The sequence below is a fragment of the Carassius carassius genome, chromosome 50 (assembly GCF_963082965.1).
Source record: "Carassius carassius chromosome 50, fCarCar2.1, whole genome shotgun sequence".
NCBI lineage: Eukaryota > Metazoa > Chordata > Actinopteri > Cypriniformes > Cyprinidae > Carassius > Carassius carassius.
Window position 1 is genome coordinate 4,597,553 of NC_081804.1, and position 18,244 is coordinate 4,615,796.

Consider the following 18,244-nt stretch of genomic DNA (forward strand, 5'->3'; position numbering starts at 1 on the left):
GTCTGTCCTTCAACGTGTCGTTTTGTGTGGTGTCTCACCTTTCCCAGGCTGTCTGTCTCCCCTGGGAAAATCTCTACTTCAGTCTCTGATTTAAACTACAGAAAAATCTTCGCACTTCTTCAGCTTTCAGCTCCGTGTCTGATTATCTCTCTGTGTAGTGCGGCCACATCCATTAACATCAGCCAGGCCATCATCCAGCTAATCAAGTTTCGGAGTAGTGTCCTATCAGGAAGATAATTCCCTGCAGGAGGAACTACCAAGTATGGTGTGGCAAACATCTGTCCGACTCTTTTGCAACACATTTTGGCGCCCAATGTAGGGCGCACTTGCTATTCCAAAATTCTGATTCGTTTTCCCTATCTGTGCAGTTCCATGCTTGTTTTTCCTGTGCGCACGCTTTCCATACTGACAGATCTCTTTGTTAGATGTCCTTTATTTGTGTTGTGTGTTCTGAGATGGAAATGAAATGATTTATTTTGTTTTGGTTTGCTATTGAGTGTCTTAAAAAATGACTCATTAAAGCAAATGCAGAGACATTAAATGGAGGTTTAATAAAGATTACACATGGAAAAAAGATTCAAATTCTTGGTGGTTGTGCCTATTTTGCATCAGAATTGGCTTTCCTTTGTCTGACGTCTTGAAGCGTTTTTGTTGTGCTCTGGATTGCAGCTAGGGGGCAGTAGGGAGTTGTCTGCATTTAATGTGGCTCAAGCGAGAGGCATGGGGTGTGAAATATTGAATTCAGTTAACAAAAGCTCACAAGAAATGCTGCTTTTTATATCTAAACACCCTCTATGAGAGCCAGGATATCAGGTACTGATTTACCAGACAGCCTTTGGAGAGAACTAGAAATACCGCTGTCCTCTCACAGTGCTGACAGATCTACTGAAGTCAGACTGGCTTTTTTTTTTTTTTTTTTTTTTAGATGCCCTTTCACGCTCAGCTGAGACCAGATTCGGTTTCCTCCACAGCAGACGGGTTTGTGTGCTAAAAGGGCGGCTTTCTCCCTGAGCCCAGGCATTTGAGAAAGAGGCCATTCTTCTTAAGTCTGAGGGCTGAGATGGCAATAAAACTCAATCTCACCGCTGAGGACTTTAATAAGATGACAGAGGCGCTGATAGAGATGAAGATGTTTTAGAGGGATTAGTTGAGACAGAAATGAAAATGCTGTCATTTATACTCGCCCTTATGTTCAAACCCATATGACTTTCTTAGCCAGGTGGAGCTCAAAATGAGAAGCTCTGAAAAATGTCCAAGCTGCACTTTTCCCATACAGTGAACAAATACCATGGGCTGTAAAACTTTGAAAATGACAACTTTAAATGTTTGAGCTGGGTGGATTCTGATTGGCTGTTAATGTTTTGTGTCATTCATTAGCTGGAAAAAAAACTGAAATTGATTACAATCTGATATCCTTCCTCTGTGGCATCGTGTTTGGTGTGAACGGCCCTTTTAAAATTCCCTTTGTCTCTTACACAAATATGACATGGTTTCAGACGACAGCACATGAGTCACATGAAGCAGTTTTAGATGGCCCTTGCATTCATTCTATAATAAAGAGAAGTGGGAGCATTGCACACAACATCTTATGTGCTCTACATGATTTAAAACCAGTTTTGAACAGAATTTTTCACTGAAATGAGATCAAAGCATATTTGTGAGTGAATAAATATCATGCTTATTGCAAAATTAAGCTGCACTCAATAGCATAAGCATCCTCAAACCAGCTCTGAAATTCCTTAGCTTCAGTTCAATCTATCTGGCACCACCTACTCGTTCTGAATGTCAGCAACTTTTTCTTTTTTTTACCTCCAAAGAGCATGTTGTGCCTTTCCTCAAAGAGCATGACGGACACATTACATTAAATTCAGCTTAATAGAATCATTTTAAAAGAACAGAAATAATGCCTTGTCTCACAGGAACTGAAGATCTGCACCTCCTTCTGCCTATTAACAAGGCTGATAAAACCTATTAAGCAACTGTGGAAAATCTAAGGAGGATAATAAGGTACGCTCAGCAGATTTTCACAGCACTTGAAGTAAAAATATGACTTATGCAGCACTGATTCTTGTACTATTAGTCAAAGACACGCTTGTAACATTACTGGTCGTGTGGCAAATCAATAGGAGTGAGCTGAGCATGAGGGAAATATATTTCCAATATTGCCTTAAAAGAGCAGTGAAGATGAAAAACAACACGAGTAGCTGGACCATCCATATTTCTGTCTTATTGCTCAATTAGTATGTATGTAGCAGCATCAGTCTCACTTATAATGCCAAGTAGGAAGAAGCTTCCAGCACTGAATATGAGATCCCATTCCTTCCAGCTGAACTAATTATGAAAAGCATTTTAAATGTGCCATTTCCATAAACTAGTTCACTCTTCCCTCTCCTGAGAGCTGGAACGAAAAACAGTCTGTGTTAAGTTTTCCTCTGCCGTCATGGAAACTTTTAGGGTGTCCTATGAAGTGCACATGAAATATTGATGATTGCCCCCTGCACGCCTCATGTAATGAAGTGCATAATGCGTGCATTATTAATTTAAACTGATGGTGCGTATCCCCATGTGTAGAGTTCGCAAATTGGCATCAATAAAAAACAAACATTTCAACAGATTTCCAAGTACTTTTAAAATATTTACACACAAAATGACTGCAACAGATGTTTGTAATGAATTTAATGACTGCGGTATTGACAGCAGCAACAAAACTGTTAAATGCTTTAATGCAATGCTGAAAGATGTGTTATAGCGTATCACGCTCATTGTGTTTATCCAAATACTGATATAGCTCAGAATGAGACCGCATTTTAAGGCATCATGTTTCAGTGATCCAAAAGGAAGGTAGCAACATCACGCTGCCTTCTAAATCAGCAATCAGCATGAATAAGCTAATCCCAAAATGCATTGCGACAAGCTTAGCGGAAACATTCATCCATGGAAGATTGATTCTATAGTGGTTCAATCTCAAATAGATGACACCTTTGGTAATACAGAAGATATACTGACATATTATGGATAATAATTAAATGTAATAAATAAATAGTTAAATAGCGTTAAGTAGTTTAATATAAAATGAGATTGAACTGTTTTGGGTTTTTTGAATACAGCAACATTGTGAAATTGTGACCATTTAAAATAATTGTGAAGGCAAAGCTAAAAGAATAGTATTTATTTGAAATATAAATCAGTTTTAAAATTGTAAACGTCTTTAATGTCACTTCTGATGACTTGAATGTGTCCTTGCTATATAAAACATTTAAAAAGGTAATCAATCATATTGAGTTGGATGATATAAAGTATGAGTGATGCATATTTAAAAATAAATATAAAAATGTTTTACCCAATTTTTGTGTGTATTTTTATTTTTATTCGTGTATTGCATCATTAGCTTAGCTGCATGCTATAGTCAATTCTATTTTAATTACTTATGAGTTGAGTTGCCTTTGAAGGGCTCTCCAAATCTGTTATTTACCTCTTTTGGTTAGCTTGCTGCCTTAAAAGGTAGCAAGTAGCCACCTATGTAGGCAGGATACTAGATTTTTGGATCAGTTGAACTGTACGGATTATAGTGCCATTGTATCTCTGTAGCATTCAAATGTCACATGATTATTAAAAAAGCGACCTAACCAGAGCTCCACAAATAGGAGTTGAATTCATGTTTCAGCGCTGACACTGACCTTTTGGGAAATATATGACAGATTTCCTCTTGAGGCTCCTTTGTGTTTAGCACAGACACGTCTTGAAGCCAAGCTCCCATGTGAAAATCAATAAAATAACCTCTGGGATGAACTTTCCTTTTTGTTCAAGCACTGCTGTTGAAAACCCATAATAGATATTCACTTAGCCATTTGTGAAGGTACAGTACATGCTAATTAGCTGAGAGATAGAACAGACAAAACAAACCTTAATGATCTTCAAATTCGTAAATTTCAAATTTAGGATACAACTTTATGATGTAAAAAAAAATCATAAATGTGATGTTTATCAAGATATTTCTAATGTAGAGCTCCCAAATCAATCTAAGACAGTACTGGATCTCTGCACATGGAGCTGCGTTGCAGTTCAGCATCTCGATCACTTGTTTGTCTGTGATTCCCACTGTTCTGAATCCGTGCCGGAGGCTCTTAGCAGGCAGAGGTTTGCGTGTTATCTAATTCCATGCTGTTATGGTTCACTTTGCAGATGCTGTTGCAACATCTCTGTTGCAACAGAAATTATGCAGTTAAATCATCCCTGATCGAATCAGTGGAAATGTCCCGGAGCTGCCTTTTGACTAGCAGAGAGAGCAGAACGCAGACTTTATTGTCAGAGTGTGAGGACTTGTAGCACAAATGAAGAGTGATATAATGGCAATGGGAGTAATGGAAGTTACAGAAGTGCAAGAAGTTTTGTTCATAAAACGGTTCAAACTTTTAATAAAAGTTGAGTGGAACAAACTACAGCCCTTTTGTTGTGTTACAAAGTCACTCAAAGTCACTCAAACGCTGCACACGCACAACAAACACATCTATGAGCTCAGCTGGCACTCTCTCACACACACACACACACACACACACACACACACACACACACACACACACACACACACACACACACACACACACACACACACACACACACACACACCAACTGATGGTATTAATCCTGGGGGCTAGACCACTAAGACAAATAAAGGTGAAAATAAAGGGAGCAGAGCGCAGCGGAGATGTCCTAGGTTTAATCGCGTTAGAGTCAACCTCATCAAACCGCAATTGTACCATTATAGCTCATATATGGCATTCTCTCTCTCAGACACACATAAACTTTGCAGTGGATCTATTAAGACTGTAGTGCAGACTAGTTCTGTGTCCCAGTACAAGGAAGACAGATGTAAAACTGTTATATGTGGTGCTAAAGAGCGCTCTGAGTCCGTATAAAAGCAGTCTTTTCGCTGTGATACTCCAGCTCTTCGCTGTCGGACTCAGAGTTCATCCCTCCCGCTGTATCCTCGTCCCCCCACACAGTGGGGATACCCCGGTACGACACTTTCCCCCGGCCGAGTCCGAACCCGAAGCCCACTCGTATTCCCCCTCCGCCCGTTTCCAACAGTGGCAGTTTGGCCCTTCGGCAGAACGGGGCACTGGCTGCTCTGGAGTGCAGCTGAAGCAGCACAAAAACTGCTGCGAAAGTGGCCAGGATGAAGGCACAGCTGAGCACCGCCACCAGTGCCGGCAATCTTGAGGATAGGCCGGGATCGTGCAAGGATTTATCTGAGTTTAAGTCCACCTTGTGCTGAAGCATGGGAATGCTGGGCCATTTTCGCTGGTTCTGGTGCAAACAAGAAGTGGCCACTAAGTGACTGTGGGGGGGACAGGAAAGACATTCGTTTTCCCCGGACCCGAAACATGTCAGGCAGACCGGGTGGCAGGGCAGGCACGCCTGTACGGTGGAATGTTCCACCCAGCTGTCCAACGACAAGTTGAGCACCTGCAGCCCAGAGCTGAAGCCGGGAGGGCAGGACTTCACGCAGCCTTGCAAGAAAAGCGAGAAACCCGTGCTGCATTCTGGAAAACAGACATCGGAAGAACGCTTAGTCGCAGATGTTACAAATCTTTAACGAACATGAAATGGCATTTGAAACACATTTAACTTTCATAAAGTGACAATTTTGTGAGAAACAGATGGAGTCATGTCATGATATTGGTTGATTGGTTAATATTAGTTTTCCCTGCTCATGCAGCCCTGCTTTTTGTCAGCTGAAGAGAAAAATGTTGTTTCAAAAGTTGGGTTGAAAGTGAATATGGAAATAAACATTTTTGGCAACACTTTACATTTGTTAACATTAGTTAATGAAATAGGTAATAAACTTATACACACACACACACACAAAAGTGCTGTTTTTTTTTGAACACTTTTGAACACTTTTAAGTTCACTCTATTAGCATAACCTGTCTGCTGAACTGTCATTGTGGGAAAGGTAGTTAAACGGTCATCTTTATAGCTAGGTACCCAGTCAAAAACAAAGGCACAGACATTTGAAGGCATTTATTGTGCACCCTGTGGTACTGTGATTTGTAGCCACCAAAGTAGCACAAGTACACACATTATATGTGCTACAGTCTGTACACATTCAATACACGAGCTATACGTTTGCATTTGCATAACTGCCAGGAGAATGTTTCTGGAATAGGACCATAGGTACATTTATTAAAGGTAATAAGGTCATTTAATGTTTGCTCTCATTTTCTGGTTCAAATAGGACAAACCGTTCACCTAGTAAAATTCAGTACTGCCTAGAGTAACAATTCAAGAACAGCACATGAAAAATTAGTGAAATAACTTTTCAGCAAAGTTTGTCCTTGAGCAATCTGCAGTACTGCAGGCACAATATGGGGCCATGATGGAGAAATCCATCATCAAGTCTCTAAGGAAACTATGAATAATAAACTTGAGCATTTAATTAACAAATTATGTTTTTTTACTGCCCTCTGAAGTTTGGCAAGGTACGACCTCTCATCAAAGAGAGGCTCAGGATTTAAAAACGTTTCTACTTCTTTAATAATGCACCGTTTATCTAATTTAAACCTCTCTGGCATCACTCTCAAGTGTTTTGCAATATTTATACTCATAAACATATATTAATATTCATTAGCACAATTACTGAGACATGACATTTTTTATATGACAGAGGTTTTGCTATTGGAATTATTGAATGTGTAAATATTTTCTTCTGGTCATGAATGTCATCACTTTTTAAAGCTTGTCTGTTAAGGGTTGTGTGTGTGTGTGTGTGTGTGTGTGTCTTACCGATGCAGATCTGCTGGGTGTCAAAGGTTTTGCAGCTGTTGTTTGAAGGCCGGGTGTAATCGGAAATGGACGGATCTGTGGCACTGGAGCCGGTGCCGTATAAGATGAGGGTGAACTGTGAAAGAACCCCTGTGGAAATATCACTGAACTTTAAAGATGCTTTGATGATCAGCAAAAACACAAATGGCATTGACACAGCACACACAATTATTTTCTTAATCAGTATTTTTCATCTTGTTTTGATGTCACAATTTATAAACATCCTTAAAACAAGATAAATAATCTTGAGAAGCAATTTATGTAAGATATTTAGACTTGAATTAAGTTGACTTTTTCTGATCCCACTGGCAAATTGTTTCTTCTCTTGTTTCAAGCATAAATCAAACAAAATTTACAGAGATTTATTCTCAAAGCAAGAAAAAACTATTTGCCAGTGGAATAAAAAAAATAAACTTGATTCAAAATGTCCATCCATCCATCCATCTTCTACCGCTTATCCGGGGCCGGGTCGCGGGGGCAGCAGTCTAAGCAGAGAACCCCAGACTTCCCTCTCCCTAGACACTTCCTCCAGCTCTTCTGGGGGGACACCGAGGCGTTCCCAGGCCAGCCGGGAGACATAGTCTCTCCAGCGTGTCCTAGGTCTCCCCCGGGGTCTCCTCCCAGTGGGATGTGCCCGGAACACCTTCCCGGGAAGGCGTCCAGGAGGCATCCGGAACAGATGCCCGAGCCACCTCAGCTGACCCCTCTCGATGTGGAGGAGCAGCGGCTCTACTCTGAGCTCCTCCCGGGTGACTGAGCTTCTCACCCTATCTCTAAGGGATCGCCCAGCCACCCTGCGGAGAAAGCACATTTCGGCCGCCTGTATCCGGGATCTTGTCCTTTCGGTCATGACCCAAAGCTCATGACCATAGGTGAGAGTAGGAACGTAGATTGACCGGTAAATCGAGAGCTTCGCCTTGCGGCTCAGCTCTTTCTTCACCACGACAGACCGGTACATCGACCGCATTACTGCAGAAGCTGCACCGATCCGTCTGTCAATCTCCCGTTCCATCCTTCCCTCACTCGTGAACAAGACCCCAAGATACTTAAACTCCTCCACTTGAGGCAGGAACTCTCCACCAACCTGAAGTGGGCAAGCCACCCTTTTCCGACTGAGGACCATGGCCTCGGATTTGGAGGTGCTGATTCTCATCCCAGCCGCTTCACACTCGGCTGCAAACCGTCCCAGTGCATGCTGAAGGTCCTGGCCTGATGAGGCCAACACGACAACATCATCCGCAAAGAGCAGAGACGAAATCGTGTTGTCACCAAACCTGACCCCCTCCGGCCCCTGGCTGCGCCTAGAAATTCTGTCCATTTTTATGGATTCAAAATGTATTCTCTGAAATGTCTTTTATCTTCTTCCCAACCATTTCCCTTTTTTCAAGTAAGGTCCTCTTGCTTTAAAGGATGCTTAGATGTTTACACTGAAAAACTAGACAGAACACTGATTAAGGAAAAGCTTATTGAAGTACCATAATCATTAAGTCCAGCCACATTCTCAATCTCCAGCGTCCATTCTCCCCGAGGGTCCTCGTCCCAGGAGTGAGTGGTCATGAATGCCCAGTCGTTGAACCCTTCGGCTGAGTTATCCTGAGGCCTAAAGACAAACACAAGAGAAAGAGATCTCTATACATATGCGTCTATCTGAGAAGCTTTAACAAGATTGAATACGATGATAAAATTAATCGAGTTTAATTTACAATCCAAATAATTATGTTTCATAATGATGATGGGGTGAACTGTGTTTATGGCCAGAAAATTGTATAATTAATAAGATTTGAAAAGAATGAAAATAAATTAATAGTTTTACTCAGCAATGTTGCATTGAAAATATTAAGCAGCACAACTGTTTTCAACATTGATAATACTAATAAATGTTTCTTGAGCAGCAAATCAGCATATTAGAATGATTTCTGAAGGATCATGTGACACTGAAGACTGGAGGAAGGATGCTGGAAATTCAGCTTTGTGTCACAGGAATAAATAACATTTGAAAATTTCTATTACAATAGAAAACAGTTATGTTAAGTTGCAATAATATTCCACAATATTACAGTTTTACTGTATTTTTGGTCAAATATTAGTGAGATTAAGACTTTCAAAAACATTACAAATCTTACTGACCCCCAACTTTTGAACTGTGTTATGTGCAATGGCATATGCCTATGACGTGTATAAAAGTGTATGTTTACCGTGGAGCCAGCAGCGTGGAGCGAGTTCCCAGTGGGCTGATGAGGTGAACAGCCAGGTTTCCTCTGTGGTTATAGGAGAGTGTGAGTCTGGCTTGTACATGCTCCAAAGATCTCACAAAGTCCAGCTGCCCAGAACAGGCCTCTACACTTCTGCTGAAGACCAGGTGGTTTCTTACTTCCCTGTAACAGAGAAGAATCTGAAAATTACACTCCACTCTTACAAGCAACTAAATAATGAAATTTAATTTTGCTGACAACTTCATGCGTCTCGTTGCCTGTCCTTAAATGGTGACCTCTGGCTCCTCAGGGTAGCAGACATTAGCTATTTGGTGTATTGCCTGTGCTGCATGAGATGTTTGTGCATCCTTACCTGGGCTCGTTCAGCATATTAATGACACATTTGTGCTGCAGCCCCACGTTGCTCCAGTTCTGGGCCAAAGTGACCATGGCACTAGCATCCAGCAGACCATAGCCGTAAGAATGGCTCACTGCCACATAGAGAGAGACAGATGGAAGACTAACAAGGTCAGACATGTCTATTGAATAAATAAATGTAGCTCTCTGATTGGTTACATGAACCATCATTTACCTAATCGGCCCACGCCATTGGTCCTCCAGTCGTTGGTTATTAGGTGGGCGGGACGTGAGGTTCTTACAACAAGATGCTGCATGTCTCTCCAGGTCAGGTTCATGCTGGTTGTCGTACGAAAAATGAAAAGTGATAAAAGTGTTACATTGCAGCAGGGCCACAGATTTATTTTCATATTCAAATGATAATTTGCACATAATTATCCTCATGGATGTGACAGGATGTCTTTTTGAAAGACACATAATTAAAGCTTTTCTTTCACCCGAGTCAGAAAATTGCAATTGGAAATATTCCATCCTGGAGGTCATGCATCATTTTGTAATTACACAGCCGACGAGGCCTTTTTTTTCCCCAAATGAAGGCCCAAAATCGTATTCCCCGAAAACAGCAATATCAGATTCAATTTATAACTGTATTTCCTCGGTTCACAACTCAGGCTTATTAGTTTTGGCGGCTGTTGCTCTACATGGCAGAAACAAGTGGCTTTTGGGACTTGTGGCCCCCACGGCCAAGGTTGAAAAGCACTATAATTTCTCAGCAGGGTATTTCAGGGCAAACCAAGTCTGATATTGGACATAAAGCACTGCCGAAAATACGTGCATGACAAGCCATTTCCACCCAAATGAGATGGATTTAGCGTAAATATACCCCGTGGAACAGTATGAAAAATATCCTGCTCTGACGTCTGTATATTTTTCAGGTTGATTTATGAAGAAGGGGATCCAATTCATAAGCTTTCAATATTTTTGACCTCACAATAAATGACTTAGCGTGTATATTCATAATGCTACATGCACGATTAATGAACCTAAAGCCACAGTACAGATGTAGAGATTTACATATAGTGATAAATTGATATAAGACTACTGAAATTCTCATGTCTTACATGGCAAGACTTGCACAGATATCGAACAGATATCCTTTTATACAGATGAGGTGCCAGTGCTGGAAAACATGCCAGAGCCTTTAAACAGGCTGGACTTGAACCAGGAATCTATTAATGGACGGGGTGTCCCCATTAATAATGTCCTCCCCACTTAAAGATTTCATAACAACAATAGGATGGCTACACTTAAACAAAACAGCACTGGATCACTCCTATTCTAATCAATAAATTACAATAGAAGCACTGAGGCATAAATTCAGATGGCAGACACCACATTTTTTAGATTAATATATATATATATATACACACATTTATAAATATAGTTTATTCATGTCTAAAATGTTATAAATAAATGTTATTTTATATAATAGAATACAGGTTAATTATGATTTGATTTTAAATCACAGCGTAGTTCTGAGAGAGGTTCACAGATCCCCTGTCCAAGCACGTGCTCCTGCACAAGCACACATTTCAGTGGAAAACGAGCATGACTGTCTTTCTTACACCCAGATGTTCAAAAGTCACCTACAGGGCGACATCACAAAGACTCCCAACCGATGAAAAAGAGCAGAGTTGTGACAGAAAGACAACAGAGATTGAGGTCCCTGTGGGGGCAAGCACGATCAAAGCCGGCACCAGCGGGGCTTACGACCCTGAACAGCAGGGGCTGAACTCACACACACACACAAACACTGTGTGTGAACCAGGATCCCCGTGACTCCACCACACACACAAAAGAAACCTGAAGCTTGTGTGAGACGTGATTTCCATGTCTTATTACCTCCTCACAGCATACAGGATAAAATACTCTGCAGGAGCTTTTAATCGAGCATGGTGACTTGATGTTGTAAAGGGGCCACGGGGTCAATCGTCGCCCGAACGAGCAGTCATCACCCGTCTCTCTCAATCTCTCCTTCATTTTTTTGGATGAGCAATGTCAAGGCGATGTCAGACTGTGTCAGAGGGCTGAAGATGATGCACGAGGGATAATGAAGTCTAACCGATGAGGGGAAATGATGGACAGGAGTGTGTGTGTGTGTTTGTCTGTCTGTAGAGACAGGTGTCAGTGTTGTCATCACTCACTTGGCCTCCAGAGCGAGAGCGATGATTCCAGCGGCCAGCGGAGCCGAGGCAGACGTGCCTGTGTGTGAGTCTGTACACTTCTTCCTCAGGTCCGTTGTCACCTGCACAGATGAAAACACATGTGTGGAAAGGTCAGATATGTTACTGGTCAGCTATTGGAAGGACACTGGTTGTAGCTATATATAAGATGTGAGGGCGTCTGTCAGCCAGAGGCGCCTGTCCAGTTGCCTGACAAATATATGAGTCCGAGAGGGAAGAAAAACCTCATTCACTGCAGCTTCTGTGATGAGATGTGTGACAGCTTGGGAGACTTAATAAGCAGGCACCCTACACATGGGGGTTTGGTGTTTTAACATGCCTGCATGATTGACAACGGTCAGGATGAGAGGACGTCTAGCCTGAGGCTACAGAACCATTAGAGCGTACACAGGTGAGTGCCTGCCAGACACCCACACACACACTCTTTCTCTTTTGCTTTATTTGTCTCTGTCCTTTCAGTCTGATTTAAACACACACAGACACATACATACTCAAATTCCCACCCCACTGCTGTCGGCGAGATTACGTCCATTTTTAAATTGAATCTGTTATTGCCTTTGTCATCCTAATGGAACAGGAGGTCTCAGAAGAGGGAGAGGGGGAGCTATCGCAGTCACGCATACTGGGACAGACTTGACATCAAGCAAACAAACACTCTAAAGCTGTTCTGAAACATCTCGGATGAGCTTCAATGAGCAGGCTAAGATAGATTTGCCTGGCGAGTCTGAAACCACTTGCACAGGAATGAGCACATCAGAGATTCATAGTTCACATAACTACCCACAGCACAAGAAATCATATTTTCCCCTCAATGTGAGTGTGAATTTGAGTGAACCAAATTCAAAAAGACTCACAAGTTATAAGTTTGAATATCTAGATAGACAGACATGTTTGCTAGCTATATAAAATGAAGGAATGTTGGGAATACTGCAATTATTTTAAAATGTTCTACATTTAAATATCTAAGACATATCATGTTTTGAGTTAGTTTCTCTGGATTAGACTGTTGAATCAACTACAGTATCATTCCAATTCCAGTGAACAAAACATTTATAAATCATGAAAGCATCAATGAGATTTAAGACAGACAACACAATTTTTGGTGCTATCATATGACTTCATAAGACCGGAATATTACATAAGCTGTATGGGCCACTTTTATGGTGCTTCACAGCCCCAGTCCTAATTCTCTTTAACTATACAGGAAAAAAATTAGTAGGAAATTCTTTCATAAATGACAGATTTTTCTAAAACAATGACTTCTGAATTCTGTTAGAAACACAGCCGCAGTGCAAACTAACAGCCCAGATGCTCATCGAGATGATCCAATGGAATGACTTTTAGAACTTGTGAAGGGCATCTTCTTTTTATATGCATCTTTTGGCCTAATTAGCTTGCCCTAATTAAAAGGCCTGCTCATGCACTCTCATTATGCTGATAAAATGAAGGTACTGTATGTAACTAAAAAAATGCAAATAAGATCCAAAGAATCTGCAATGCAGCATGTTTGGTATTCAAAAATTGCTGCCTCTATGTCTTTTGCTCTCTTTCACTTGGTCTAATTTCTATGCTTTAGCTTTCTCAAACACCTTTTTTCTCATTTCTACTGTCGGAGAAAACGCCGGGGAAGAGAAGCAGATGTGTATGGCATGCAACAAACAGCACCTGTGATTGGTAAGTTTTCAGGCGCTGCTCTAAACTGATTTTTTTGCCTCCTTAGGGCATGACTTTCAGAAAGCTCTTTTCATATAGCCCACAGGAAATCACAGGGACAGATGTGGAAATCATTTGACCGCCTGACACTTCATCTTCACAGCATGCTGAATGGGGTGGCACTCCATCACTCATTTTTCCCATGTACAGTCGTGATGTGGCCATTTAAACCATGCAGAAAATTTGACACACATGGGCTGTTTGCTCTGACATTTACAGTTCTACTTGCAACTGAGAATGGCAGAGTTTTGTGTGGGGGCATGATGTCTGTGTGCTGTTAACGTGTAAATGCTGCAATACTGGTCATTCTATTTCTGGTGCCTTTAATGAGACATGGTTGTAGAAGAGTGTGTGTTTCTGATAATAGACACATCTGAAGGCTTGTGTAAGCAGTTGCATAGATAACTGAAAAAAATAAACCTTTTTCTACTCAGTGTTTTGTCTTGTTTTACAGTAAAAATATCCAAACATCTTTAAAACCAGATAATTTTACTTGAAAATCAAAATCTGTTTTCAGAGAATATACTGTGCATATATTTAGTTATACACACACCACTGTTCAAAAATGTGGGGTCTGTGAGATTTTACAATGTTCTCCAAGGCTGCATTTATTTGAAAACAGTAAAACACAGTAAAAATTTTGATATTGTGAAATTTGATTGCAATTTAAAATAATGACTTTCTATTTCAATAGGTAATTTATTCCTGTGATGGCAAAACTGAATTTTAGCAACCATTACTCCAGTCGTCAGTGTCACATGATCCTTCTGGGATACAGTTTTTCAGATTCTTTAATGAATAGAATTCCGTGTTGAATAAAAGTATTCATTTCTTTTAAACGTATACTTAAAAAATATATTTGAATATATAAATAATATATTTAAACTGAAACTCTGCTTAACGTTAATGCGCAACACAAAAAGATAATTAATTTATAAATATTAAAATGTAATCTTAGGACATTTAGACAACAAAAATAATATATTTTATGTGAAGATTCAGTGTGTTCCTTTAAGAAAATACTTACAAAAATGCCTCTGCATGAGATTATTATATGACTAACATTTGTGACTATACTAAACAGATGTGGAGGTGTGTTTGCTCATATGAACGTACAATCTGTTTCTCGTTGAGGTTTCCGCTGCTATAGGTGGTGGCAAGGGTGGAGGAACAGGCCTCACTGTACCACGGCACATTGCCATACTGTGTGGTGCTGCTGATGGAGAGCGTGTAGATACTGTTGGTGTATCCGTCACAGTTGCAGCTGTCCCGCTCTCGCCCTCCGTTACCCGATGCCCACACGAAGATAGAGCCCAGTCCACCTCGACCCTAGAACAGATGCATACAACCTGGTCAAAAACAACCAAACATTTGAACGATAATGTCAATAAACGTAGACACCAGTTGTCTAATGTAGTTATAGTCTAATCCTACAGTCTGTTTACATAATTGGCAAGTACTAATTAAAAATTGCCCATTCCAAACTTATTGGCTGGACTTTTTAGACTTTTATGCAAAGGTTTTAGTCCTCCTGGAAACAATTTGATATTTACAGGTTGCTGGGCTGAAACAAACATTCTGAGGTAGAACTAATCACGGGATTTGTGAGGGCTTGTGGAATCAAATCTTAAAACAATACAAGTGGACGATTCTTCGCCAGAATTAGCTGCTGATAGTCTTTATGCAAATCAAACATCTGGCTGTGTGAGACAAATGTATTTATGAATCAAACATCTGTGTAGTGTCCATTAATTTCTGTGCGCACAGGCCTCATCTCCATTACAATAGCCCACAAAAATCCAACTGAACAAGCCAATTATGGCTGTCGTGATTAATTTCAAACTAATACTGTGACCTCTGAAATCTGCTGTATTTAATCCTTTAGCAATACTGGCTGGACAGCTGGCAAAGCGCCACGTTTCTTTTCTCATATATTAGCCTCCTCTCTCGCTGCAGTCAAGCAAGTAGGCAGAATTTGATTAAAGTTTCTGTTCTATCTTCTGCTCTCCATAGGGGTAATATTCACAGCTGACTGACTCGGGATTATTGTGGTCATAAACGATTTGTTTGTTTGTTTGAAATGCCACAATCTGGTTTAGTATTTAGAGGCACAATTCTAGGAATGATAACAATGTGGCTAAAGAACTAAAGGGATAAAGTGCAAAGAGACAAAAAGCGAGAGTCGCACAGCTGAGGTAGATGTTTACGCGATGCATAATTTGAGTAAATTACTAGAGGGAGAAATCAGTTTTAGATCCCGCTGAAATTAACAGCATTTCTGCAGCGTGAGGTGAAAGCAGGTGGTTTGAATGTAATTCCATTCATGCTGTTTTACTATATTATTCCAAAGATAACCCAAGATTTCTAGATGGCTATTGGAATGCATCAACACACTCATGGGGGTGAAAAGAGACACATTTTGTAGAATTGTTGCTGTGACATTATATCTGAGGAGAAGTTGTGAGCATATGGTTTAAAATATTTGATGGCAGAAGGTTTATAAAAGAATGTGGAATAAAAAGAGTATTGAAATGAACAAACAAGATGCGTGTAGACAAGACTGACTCTTCTTTCAGTTGTGTTTTTTCACTTGTATTATCATTCCCCCAGGCAAGAATCGCAAGTCTGATTGCTTAGAAAAGTAATCCCACTCAGTAATAGCCTCTCGTCAGTAAGCCACATGATTTAAAGCATGATTCATGTCTGTAGTACAAATGGTGCATGATGACTTACCCACTCAAGTTTAGAGGATTGTTTATATCCATAACCGTACACTACCGCTCAAGTTAAAGGTTCTTAAGGGTTTTAAACATAAATTAATACTTTTTTTCAGCAAAGACACATTAAGCTGATCAAAGCTGACAGTAAAGACATTTAGAATGTTAGAAAAGATTTATATTTGAATTGTTGCAATCATAATAATAAATGTTTCTTGAGCATTAAATCAGCATATCAATGATTTCTGAAAAGTCATGTGACACTGAAGACTGGAGGAATGATGAAAATGACTGGAAAATTCAGCTTCACCATCACAGGAATAAATTATATTTGAAAATAAAACAGAAAATCAGTTATTTATTATAAATATAAATGTATTATTGTTTATTACTTATTTTCTATCAATTACATATACCACAATATTACTATTTTATTTCCGGATTTTTGATTAAATATGTTCAGCATTGGTGAGATTAAAAGTCTAACATAAAACATTTAAAAAATCCTACCGATCCCAAACTTTTAAACAGTAGTGTAGCTGCAAAATTTATAGTAATATTTGCTTTGGAAAAGTAAAAAAGGGAAAAAGACTGCAAAATGCAAAATGAAGCGAAAGCAACAAGGCCATCTAATTTTTGAATCTTTGATATAAACAAACTGATTTTCATATTCATAGTGCGATGCGTGTATGCTGAAACTCTGTCAAGGTATAAAATCACAAGGGATAAGCGTATGTGTGCCACACAAGAAAGATTTAACATATCAAAAACGAAAACAGAAAACAAATGCTCATCTCCTGCCAGGATCACAGTAATCTCCCTGAATACAGTATTCTCTGTAATCCTGTGTTTTGTCAAAGCACACATCCTTCTCAATTCCCTCTCAGTAAATGCGTTTCAACAGGCGATGACATCTTCTACTGCTCACCCTGTCCAGCCCGGTTCCTCTAGCAGAGGTGCTGATGGGAGTCGACGGCAGCTGTGACACATTTAGCTGATCTAAAATCTGCTCGGATGACCTGACGTGAGCATTCACACTAACACTTACACTGACTTGAGGAGACACATGAGTGATTTGTAGGCATGCCTAGTGATTTGAAAAATTTGTGAAAAGTTTTGAGTATTATGTACTTCTGCATTTGATATGAGCAGGAAGGAAACTGATTTTTTATCAAAATAAAATGAAATCTTAACGTTACAGGCAATATCTCTCATTTGTAATCCAATTTTCAAAAGCTATGGTCAGTTATGCAACCCACCGATAATGTAAGAACTTCCAGTTGCAGAGATGCAATGCTGTGACCTGGGGACCTCCAGTGGTTAAATCTATACTGACCTCAGTAACCCCCTGCAGGAAAGCTTCTTTGGCCAGTTTGGCAGGGCCATCCACTGTCTTCCCATCATCCTCTGGGCCCCAGCTGGCGCTGTAAATGTGGATGTGTTGGGAGTTCAAGCTCAGAGACTGAGCCTCCACAACATCTGTTACCTCTCCATCCAACATCCGCACACCTGCATGAAGAACAGAGGTGGATAGGAAGAGCATTAATGAAGATACCAGAGAGACAGGGAAAATCAGTTTTGTGAAAATGTACTTTCTGTAAGCCTGATGGACATTTGGAAGGGAGAATGGAAAAACAATTCGGTTTGACCAAAATCTTATATCACGTCATAGTAACGATACATATCACAGTATAGTTATTTTTGTTTTAAATAAGGTTTTTATGACATCATAATTTTTGATACCATTAGAAATTTAATCATTCTTGTCACTAGTGTCAATATCACAAAAAAACTCAAGCTCACTGAAGACAAGTAAACAGTCAGCGATTAAATAAGAAGAAGAAACTAATTACAATAGATACATACATTGTATAAAGTAATCGTGTATATATAACAACACTGCATGTTCTTCACTGTGTAAATTAAATTAGGGCTGCACAATTAATATAGTTTCTAATTGCGATTACAATTATGGATGCCACAATTACATAATCGTTCAAAGCGGCAATTAATCGTTCAAAGTCCACTTATGTGAATCACAGAAATCACATGCAGGCTCAGGCAATGCCCACTGCCTTATTCACCCTCATCTAGACGGAGAAACATTTTCCTACAAAGACTATTCAAATAAGAGATGTGGAATTTGTGTATGCCTGCAGCGATGTCTGGCCCTAAATGTGCTCAATGTGACTGGAAT

The 18,244-nt window shown here is 40.0% G+C and overlaps 1 protein-coding gene across 3 annotated transcripts in view; it reads right to left on the reverse strand.

The window, feature by feature from the left end:
- The window catches only part of LOC132133192 (furin-like), a 108,976-nt gene that overhangs the window by 18,379 nt on the left and 72,353 nt on the right, over window positions 1-18,244 (reverse strand). For 2 of the 3 annotated variants that reach the window (XM_059545949.1, XM_059545948.1), the window contains exons 8-16: window positions 17,384-17,556; window positions 14,447-14,659; window positions 11,579-11,679; window positions 9,610-9,713; window positions 9,391-9,508; window positions 9,021-9,200; window positions 8,301-8,425; window positions 6,787-6,915; window positions 4,604-5,543 (exon numbers count right to left, since the gene is read on the reverse strand). In XM_059545949.1, the coding sequence (XP_059401932.1) occupies window positions 4,891-5,543; window positions 6,787-6,915; window positions 8,301-8,425; window positions 9,021-9,200; window positions 9,391-9,508; window positions 9,610-9,713; window positions 11,579-11,679; window positions 14,447-14,659; window positions 17,384-17,556 (1,796 nt within the window). In that variant the 3' untranslated portion in view covers window positions 4,604-4,890. Of the gene's footprint in view, window positions 1-4,603; window positions 5,544-6,786; window positions 6,916-8,300; window positions 8,426-9,020; window positions 9,201-9,390; window positions 9,509-9,609; window positions 9,714-11,578; window positions 11,680-14,446; window positions 14,660-17,383; window positions 17,557-18,244 lie in introns of those variants that run through there. The other variant, XM_059545950.1, reaches the window with a different exon arrangement.